The sequence below is a fragment of the Larimichthys crocea genome, chromosome XX, assembly GCF_000972845.2.
Source record: "Larimichthys crocea isolate SSNF chromosome XX, L_crocea_2.0, whole genome shotgun sequence".
NCBI lineage: Eukaryota > Metazoa > Chordata > Actinopteri > Sciaenidae > Larimichthys > Larimichthys crocea.
This window is the reverse complement of record NC_040030.1, coordinates 10,278,819-10,288,695: the sequence shown is the minus strand read 5'-3', so window position 1 is coordinate 10,288,695 and position 9,877 is coordinate 10,278,819. Positions and strand designations below refer to the sequence as shown.

The 9,877-nt window shown below is 40.7% G+C and overlaps 2 protein-coding genes across 2 annotated transcripts; one reads left to right on the top strand and one right to left on the bottom strand.

The window, feature by feature from the left end:
• The first annotated feature begins 87 nt into the window (after positions 1-87).
• On the top strand, positions 88-3,870 carry tmem229a (transmembrane protein 229A). Its single transcript, XM_019265645.2, has one exon. The coding sequence runs from the start codon at positions 221-223 to the stop codon at positions 1,295-1,297; it is 1,077 nt and encodes a 358-aa protein (XP_019121190.1). The 5' UTR covers positions 88-220; the 3' UTR covers positions 1,298-3,870.
• A 2,183-nt stretch (positions 3,871-6,053) lies between these two features.
• LOC104932594 (hyaluronidase PH-20) lies at positions 6,054-9,877 on the bottom strand. Its single transcript, XM_019265649.2, has 6 exons — positions 9,486-9,877; positions 9,224-9,392; positions 8,908-9,126; positions 8,661-8,819; positions 8,114-8,203; positions 6,054-6,973 (listed from the first exon to the last, which is right to left on the bottom strand). The coding sequence occupies exons 1-6, from the start codon at positions 9,665-9,667 to the stop codon at positions 6,536-6,538; spliced, it is 1,257 nt and encodes a 418-aa protein (XP_019121194.2). The 5' UTR covers positions 9,668-9,877; the 3' UTR covers positions 6,054-6,535.

The following is a 9,877-nucleotide window of genomic DNA, read 5'->3' as shown; positions in this document are numbered from 1 at the left end:
AGAGACAAAACACAACAGGGCGTCGTTAAGACTCTCAAGCTGGATCCACAAACAGTGTGTGTGGTTTTTTTCCAAGGGGTACGTGAATGCAGCAGTCCCTCTGTACAGTGATGCTCGCAGCCGCAGCTCGCTGCACCGCGCTGCCACAGCGGAACATAACAGACAACAATGTGCAGGAAGAGGACAACTGAATCCCTCCTGACACAGTGACTGACTGATCATGGCCAGTCGGTGTCGAGACGGACCTCGCAGCCGTTCGGGAGACTCGGATGGTGGCCTAAAAGCGGCCCGCCAACAAGAACCGTCCGGAGAGACCGAGGACGCGTCAGAATCTCTGAGGGAGATTCCGCGATGGATGCGGCTTTACTTCTACGGGATGCACGGCGTGACTCTGGATGTCCTGCTCTCATCGTTGCAGGGGGTTTTGAATTATCGGGACCCTAAACTGGTGGGCTTCTCCTCTCCGTATCTTTGCATCATGCATTCACTGACCCACTTTGCGCTGGAGAAGATCTACTCACAGAAGAGGAGTTTCCGAGGTCGGCCTGTTGTGTTTCATCTTGTTTTCTACCCGTCTGTCTACATCGGGCTGCAGATCCTGATCGGGAACATAAACACTTTGACTGAGCAGGTGAGGGTGGTATCCTGCACGCAGCTTGCAGTGCATTACCTCCTGGCTCTCTATTTCGCTCAGGTGTTTCACAGAGGGCTGTCAAGGCTGCAGTATCACCCCTCCTGCAACCCCGACCCATCGCGTAAACCCAGCCCGGAGGAGAGCGCTCCTGATGGGGGGCCTCTTCACGGTCTCCCGGGCTTTGTGCGCTTCTTATTCTTCGGGATGCATGGTTTTCTGGATGAGGTGCTTTTCACCTCTGTGTTTAACCTGGTGGAGAAGTCTGACCGGACCCTCAGTGGTCACACGTCCCTTTGGTCTTTCCTGATGTACGGCAGCTGCAGCTTCGTGGTGGAGAAGCTCTACCTCCACCTGCACTTCAGCAGAGGCTGGGGGACGTGCCGGAGGCTCCCCATCTACATCTGCTTCATCTACACCTGGGAGTTCTCCTGGGGTCTGGTCCTGAGGCAGTTTGACGCCTGCTCCTGGGACTACTCTCATTATCCCCACAACTTCATGGGACTCATCACCCTCCTCTACTTGCCAGGCTGGGTCTGCCTTAGTCTGTATCAGGACGTGCTGTCCAACGTCCTGCTGAGAATTAAGTGCACCAAAGAAGTGAACGGTTTGAGTGATGAGAATGGGGAGGTCAATGGACAGCTGGAGTCAAAGAAAAAACTTTAATTCTTCTTTTTGAGGTTTAACTTCTAGGGAAAGTCTGGCTCACATTAGACTAATGAAGAAACAACCAGGCGTTATTGAATTAACTAATTAACAAATGATTTAATTATTTAAAGTTTGATATTGAAGAAAAAGTTTAAGGTAAAGATGTATAACGAGGGACCAGTTTGGCCTTTTAACTTGTCTAACATATCAAAGTATTTAAGATAACAATTACTTTGAGTCTTTGGTCAGCAATGCGATGCCATGACAACGGATGTTGAGATATTGAATAAAACATTTAGTGCAGTTGATATTTTCAGCAAAGTTAGAGTCCGGGTTACTTTGGAGTCTAGACGTTTGTTACCAGCTGATATTTCTGGGTCCAGTCATAAATATTAAACACACACACACACAGACTAAGGACCCTGAATTGTTTACTTAACCTGTTTAAATTAAGACTACTGCCATTTTTATCTATCTGATATGAAATACAGTTGTAATATTGTAATATTTTACAAGTCGTCATGACTTTGGAAGTGTGAATATTACATTTTTTTTAAAGGACTGCGGTGGCAGGAGTGCCACGTTATACATTACACACATTGTCGCAGGTCTAGTTTGAGTTGGACTGATTGTGTCATTTATGCATCGGCATGCTTTAACTGTAGCTCATATCTGCATGCCACGACGTACAAATAAAATAACATCTGGGAGGTTTTGTTTCAAAAGGTGTATGGATTAGTTCATGTATTGACCCCCCTAATATTTAACAAAGTTGAAGGGACATTGTTCTATCTAAATGTTCATCTCTTTTTATTTATTTAATATTTAAGTGTTGTGCAGCTCATCTTGTTAATATGACCCCAGAGTAATGCATGGCAACTAGAGTAGAGATAAACCCAGTGATATATGTAGCAAGAAAACCTGTAGCTGAACGGACACGAGGAGCCGAGTGAGATTTTACTGTGAATCTTTCATGAACCAAACGTTGCTGGAGTGCCTTCCTGTGCGAACAGAGTTAACCCGACTCTGACAAACAAGGCTTGGTGTCCATGGTGGCTCCTCTTTTTTATATATATATATATTCAAAGCACTGCTGTGTTTCATTATCCGATCATTATTTTAAAAATGTTTTAACCTTCAGCACTATTGATCTCTGTCAGGTTTATATTTGTTCCGCTCTCAGAACAGGTGTTATCCAGCACAAACAATATAAAACAGCATAGCTTTCAGCATCATTTCAGGTTTCATTTTGGCAAATTGAACAACCTAAACCAAGGTGCAATATTATTTTCATTCTGTGTAACTGCTGAGGAAATAATAATGGGTGAACAGTCATGAAACACCATTGAACTTCCTGTTAAGGACACTTTTTTTTTTTTAATCCTAAGTTAAAAATATTGTTATAACCCCGTGCAGCAAGTCTAGTCAAGTCAAATTAATTTCAAAAGTACTTTTACTGAGCTTGTTTACCCCAAACTGATGGACATTTCATGTAAAATGCTTTTCATGACAGACGGGCAGCCCAAAGCTGACCTAGAAATCTGTCTTAAATAAAACATATTGAATAGAACCAACTTCACTTGAAGTGAACTTAGTAAATCCAGTTTTTAGTTGAATATTTCCTGTGTATGCTGTGTAGAGCATATTCTCATGCCAAATTTGCTTTGGAGTGGTCTATTGCCTTATTAACAAACTAGTATAAGTACCTTGCACTGTGACTAAACAAATGGTGGTAGATTTTTAGCAAAACTACTCCAGAATTCAGAATTAAGTGGCTGATAAACTGATGGATTTGCCAGTATTTGAAGAATAATTTAAATTTGGTGCTGGAATCAATCCTGTCATTAATAAGCTACCCTTTATAATTAGGAAATATTTTTCTTCTAATCACAATTTAAAATTTGGATTATTTGTATTAACCTGAATGAAGGAATTAATAGAATTTTCTGAATGTTTAAATACGTTTGTGATTTGTTGGTATAAAACTTAAATGAATTTGAAATCTAAAGCTTGATTTCTGTTTTGATGAATCCTAGTAACATACTTCAATACAAGGCAAAACTAATGATTATATTCCCGTGTGTGGTATGGGGAGGCACACTGAAAACTGTTGCACGTCGTTAAATATATTGGAATCACTCACTTTGGAAACCAGATTTTCTTCTTGTCTGTGTGTTTTATCAAAGAACCAAGCGTCTTGTCTGCTCGTATTTTGAATTGTAATTTGCAAAAAATATTCAATCTTATAATTTACTATCAACAAATATACATCTCAATACCTTTGGCTGGTGTGTTTTGGCATTTTGATTTGTTTAACTGGGCAGCTATACTGAGATTCTCAAACGTTTGCATTCACTGAACTACAGCCACACGAGTGTATGACTTTGTACTTTGTACATTTTGGAGATTTTCCATGGCCGATTAACTGTATTTTAATTTTTGTGCTGTTGTATTCACCAGTTTTTAAAAAGACCAAACTTGTTTTGAGAAAAGATCCGAGACGTTGGAATAAAATTCAAATTAAAGTGAAAAATGGTGACTGACTTGCAATGGCATGTACTGTACGACTTATAATTTTAATTAAATCTGGAATTTTCCTGTGACACGACTGGCATTCCTTAATTTCTTTACTTTAACACTGGGAAACACAATTATTCTTCAGAATTTTATTTCTGCAGTTAATATTACTTGCTCTCGTCATAAAATAGACCCGGGGAGTTCAGCTAAAAGCTGTAGTCGCTTCAGTGTAAAGAAAATTAGGTGAAGCAGGGGAGCAAACTTTGCAAAAGAGATGGTGCAATAAGGAGGTTATTTTCCTGTTTGTCTTGTCTTTTAGGACAAAGTGTTTTGGCTCCACTGAAACATTCACTATCATAGGCTACCAACTAAAAACCTATTTTCAGGCTGACTCATAACACTGACATGGGCTTATGATCTGTAGGCAGCACTTTCTGTTTTTGTTTGTCCGTATCTTATCTTCGGCATGAAAACAGATCCACAGACACAAGTAACTTGTTATTTTATAGGGAATGTTGGCATTTTTCCAGGAAGGTACTTTTTAGAACACAGACACTGTTTCCTGGTACGTACAAAACCTGTTTGTGTTGTCTCTAATTCCTTGTTGAGACATTATGATAAATGTATCAATGTATCAATGTATCAAGCTGTCTTTCTCTCTTACTTTAAACCACCTTGGAGATCACTGTGACATAAGCAAACACACATATGTAGAAACAACTCACGCACTCACCACCCTGGGGACTCGGTTAATACACCAGTGACCCACAGTATCTGCTGGCAACACCACAATGGGAATTGCATACACTAACTTCCATAATGAGTAATTAGTGCTCTCAATCAGAAGTATACAGCTGCTGTGTACAAACACAAAAACTTTCAGGCAGATGAAAACAGGAAGTGAGATATAACTTGACTGTTAATTAGCATCACCATTAGCCATCCATTCACTAATACAACATCTGGAAAATTAACTTTGTAAGGTTGTTTCACCAGTACATTAACTTGCAAGGTTCCATTCATCAATATTTCTGATATCAACACTGAATTAAATGACGAACAAACACTGAGAAACTTAGCCAACACTAAAACCTGCTGCGCTTTTAGCATTTTAAAGCTTATTGTTTGAGTTTTACAGCACATTTACGATACATTTATGTATCCCAGCTCTGTTTCAATTAACTAGCACTAACTAGCAGGAAAATACATCTCCAACACAAAAGTCAAAGGTCAGTGGTGATGTTAGGAGCGGACGCTTGGCCAAGGAGAATTAGAGACACTCTCAAAGTTCATCAGAAGTGCCTGAGTCGGTTCACATTCTGCTGAACTCATGCTGGTGGTCAGACTTTAAACCCCAAGATAACACCACAAATACTGTACGCCCAGAATGAGCCAAAGAGAATGTTTTAATCTGAAGACACTGTTGTCTGTTTACGCAGATTGGAACGTCAACAGCAAGCTATATATTATGTCTAGAAAGGCAGCAATAGGTCTCTTTGACCCTGGCCACCACAGTGTTGAGATAGCCTGGCACCTACTGTTCCCAGTCAAAGCCAAACAATTAATACTGCAGAGGACCTCAAGGCCCACACGTGACCTTATGTAACCTAAGGATAGAAAATTTCATAACATGCTGGATGTGTAAATAGTTAACTTGCTAACAGCTAAATTAGTCTAAACATCCTGTAAAGGTGATTAAAGCGTAGCATTTGTATGGCGTTAAAAGGCATAAAATAAAGAGAAAAATCAAGCGAAGCAGATCTGTGTTGAAGTTGGGTGTAGCAAAGGTGGGAATTTACAGTATCTTAGGTCAACAAAGTCTGTGTGCAAATAGAAACTGCAAAGGTTTAAACTCTTACTTACTAATCCATACAATAAAACTATAAATCTTCCTGTGTCAAGGATATCTCACTGGGCGTGTCTCACAGAAGCTATGTCGACATGTCAAATGAAAAAATGAATGATGGCTGAATTTGCTACTTTGGATGTGCATGCCGGCACCTGAATGCACCATCGTTTAATATATTTAGCAGCACCTGTGCTTTTCATATGTGAAAACACCTGTCTTTGTGTCAAAGACCGACTTTTTCATATCTTAATGTGCTAACAACAGCATACTTTATATATTATTATAGATATATGATATGATAAAGGTAGTCGAATCATTTAAAACAAATTACATCAAGTAATGTATGTGTTTAATCACATTTTGAGACTGAATTGTAAGTCTTTCAACGCAGAGCCAACAACATGTTGCTCCCTCTCACTTTTCATTTATTTACATATACAGTCAAATCATATACAAATACCCATTGCTATGTTGGTAATATAGCATAGTATTTGTTTATAAGTGTGATTCGAGACAGTGGAAAATTCTGTGAGTGGTCACAGTATGCATACATAGATGAGGTCATGCTTCCTGTCATGTCCTGTAAATCTTGCTGATCAGACGCTCAAAGCAACAACATATATTTGTGTATATTTGTGGCTCAACTAAGTCAGTAGCTCCAGGTTTTCTAAGGATACATCGCGACAGCATTCTGCTTTTGTGTTCCAGTAGTGCAAAGCCTGCAGACACAAACACTAAAAATGCAAATCAAGCTGTGGGACAAACATACAAAGTGTCCGGTACTGGACTTTGACAGGGTTGGATAGTTCCCAGGCCTGAATGTACAGTAGTTTTAAGTGGTGTGTTTCAGTTCAGAAAAAAGAACTATGACCAAACATTTTGATCACAAGCTAAACTTTCAAGTTCTTTTTAACAGTATCCTTAGTAATACTGTCTTGTTGCCTGTTATCCAACATGGCTTTATTCAGAGTATGAGCCTTTTGGTACAGCCCTTGCTTCATACTAAACATCAGGGCCTTGGCCAGCTCTCTTTGTGTCCTGGGAGAGCAGCTCAGTCCTTTGTAGCACTGACAGGTGAACCGTCTGCTGAAAGTCTTCAGGTCTGAGAGGGTAGGTCTCCCTAAGACAAGGTAGCGGTTCTGAACATGCAGGATCCTAAAGCTCTCTGGGTTTAGGTGGAGATAGTGATTGGTGTTGTAGTTTTTTCTGACACAGCGGCCATTGCCTTGACAAAGGAAGGTGCTGCAGAGCCGGGCGGCTACGGTGACATTGGTGATGTAAGGGTTGAGGGTGGAGGAGAGGTAGGATGAGAGGGCTTCACAAGAAGTCTAGGAAGCAAAGAAAAGAGATTAGAGGAAGGAGCAGGAAGAGCAACATTAAACATATTCTCTATATACTGTATGTCTGAAACAGCAAGTGGGTGACCCTGAAATATTTGAGCATGCATATAAATATAAATAAACGAATAGTTTGACGTTTTAGGAAATACTCTCATTGGCGTAGATGAGAAGATCACTTCCATTCTCATATTTGTCTGTTCAATATGAAGCTGTTTATATCACATTACTGCGGTCAGTTAGTTGCCAAACTATTTTTTCAGGAAGTCATATGCTAGGATAAGGTAACTGTCTGCTGGCTCACCTGGAACACTTTATATTGAATGGACGGACACGAGAGTCATGTGAGGTAAATTTTACATATCACACTCGTGATGACTGTGTCTGTAATCTCTACTGGAGTGAACTTTGGTACCAGAGCACCATAAATGTGACAGAAGGGATGACAAGATATGCGTGACTATAAAAGGTCTGTTTTCAGTTTGTCATTGGAACAGTTGTGAAACAGTTCTGATCCCTGGTTTAGATTTGTATTGTTTTATTTCGGGTCACGGGAAACTGTTAACTGTTTAACCATTTAGACCTTATCTACTGGAAAGGCATCATGTTTTATCTAACATAGGGGCATTCCAAAGGGCATTTTGCTGCACCTTTTCAAACTTGGGGGCACCTTTCCCAAAATCTTTTATGTATTTATTTAAATAACATTGTTTTTACAGGTTGTCATGTGTTAAGTAGATATGGAAGTTCATTAACTGAAGTTAATGCAGACAAGAAAGGTTTAGGAAGGACCAATGAACAATATTTTATCATAAAGACACTGAATAATGCACGATAAATATATCTAAATGTAAGAACATTTATTTATTTGAATTTACATGGTGAAGTCTCCTTAGTGAAAGTCACTATCATCAAGCTAATCTTGGCTTCATTGCCATGGATTAACTAAAACTGTTGCATAACCAACCACTCCATCAATACCCGTGCCACTGAGACATTGTCGGTCAGTCTCAGCTCTGGAGACTCTTATATCACCTAACTGAACACATTGTCTCAGGTCTGACTACCTGCCGTCAGCACTGTCTGTCATGTCTTTCAGCAGTCCACTGGAGGTCTGCGGTGTGATGTTACCTGGTCATCGTAGTCAGCACTGGCCCCCCACACAACAGCACCAGACGCTCCGACTGCTGCGCTCTCACCAATGGTGCTGACCAAGTCTCCCTGCACACAAATGGTTAAATGTGTTCATTATTGTCTTTGCACAGAAACCACATTACAAATGAGACAAATGATAGTCATGTATGCATGCATGAAAACGTTTACACTGTTCTTATTCCCCAAAAAGAAGAGAGAAGAGAGTATAAGGATTACAGGTGAGGGTTACCACCTGATCAGGGTGTTGTTACACCAAGAAACCAAACTCCTCCTTAAATTGGACCTCAGGCTAGAAAACGCCTCACTGCTGGGACGAAGAAGTAACCTAAGATGTATCTAATCTAGTCAAGTGTGTGGTCACTCACTGATGAGTCATTTTAAAACTGTTATCTGTTTGAATGGCGGATTTAATTATTCATTTATTAAGTAAGATCAGAGAGTGGTTGTCCCGGTGACGTCAAATCGCACTTGTGTGAAGGCAGCAGCGTGTCTAAACAAATCAACATTTAAATGACTCATTTACCTGGCTGAGGAAGCGTTTGTTCTGATCGACGAAGACAGGTCGCATGTAAACAAACACAGGTGCGGTGCCACTCCGCCTGGGTAGGGCAGATACTCTCAAAGCTTCCTGTACACGGTTTCTTACCATCAGGGTGGCTCTGGGGTTGTCTGCCAGGGGAATCTGAAACAGTGTGAAGGTGCAGGAGAGAAAACATCTAAGGAATTTAAATTCAGGAAATAATATTATTAGTAGTAACTATCTAACCAACCTGCAGGTAGACAGATGGGAAGAGAGCCGTGCTGGACTCCCACAGCCAGAGCAGCTCATCATTCTGCCTCCTCACCTCCTTGGAGCACTGCCCTGTGTAGTCTGACCTCTCCCAGCCATAATTATAACAGTTAGGGAACAGGTAGAAGCCCCAGAGATAATTTGGTCTCATAGTTCTACCCATCGCCAGAATTCCTGACATGAAACTCTTAGCTGCAACCTAAAATGGAAGAAACAAGAAGAGGAGATTTATTCATCAATGTTTAATAGCGGTTCAGAATTATATAATTTGTTTTTAATAATCAGTTATTTCTGACCTGGAACTGTTGTTTGGCTTTCTCTGTGGCCTGCTCCACTGTGAGGGAGCGGTTTGTATGCATAACATGGGCCAAAGATAAAGTCTGGTAGATTTTCTTAGTGCCCCAGTTTCTGTCCCATAGGGGGCGCCATTCCTCCCAGTCTATCACAGCCAGGCCTCGGCTTGTTCTGGAGGGTAAGACACAAGGTTGAGGTTAAAGATTAGCATTACGTGTGTCAAACAACAAAAGGTGGGTTTGTTATTATGTTAGGGATGCTTACTTGGATGGGATGTAGTAGTTGATATCGGCTCTGGCTTTGCTCATACTGGCTTTCAGGTTACCTTTCTGAGGGATGCCACCATTGAATTGTTTCTGACTTGTGAGGTCTACATGCGGGTAAAGACCCAATCGGTCTGTGTAGAACAGAGACAGGAACTGGCCTGGGACCTGCAGCAAAAGCATGACGAAGTATTACACAACATTTTCAAGAAGAACAGCTTCATAACCTCCAACAAAAGATGGATATTAATCTGCAAATATTCATGTTGGCATCATGTAGAAACAAGATCCAGAATCAGTCTGTAGTTTAAAACGTTTAATTGCTTGTCTCCTTACCTTAGCAGGTGTGGCCACTCCTTTAAAGGGCGAGGTGTCCAATGAGATATTGTACCT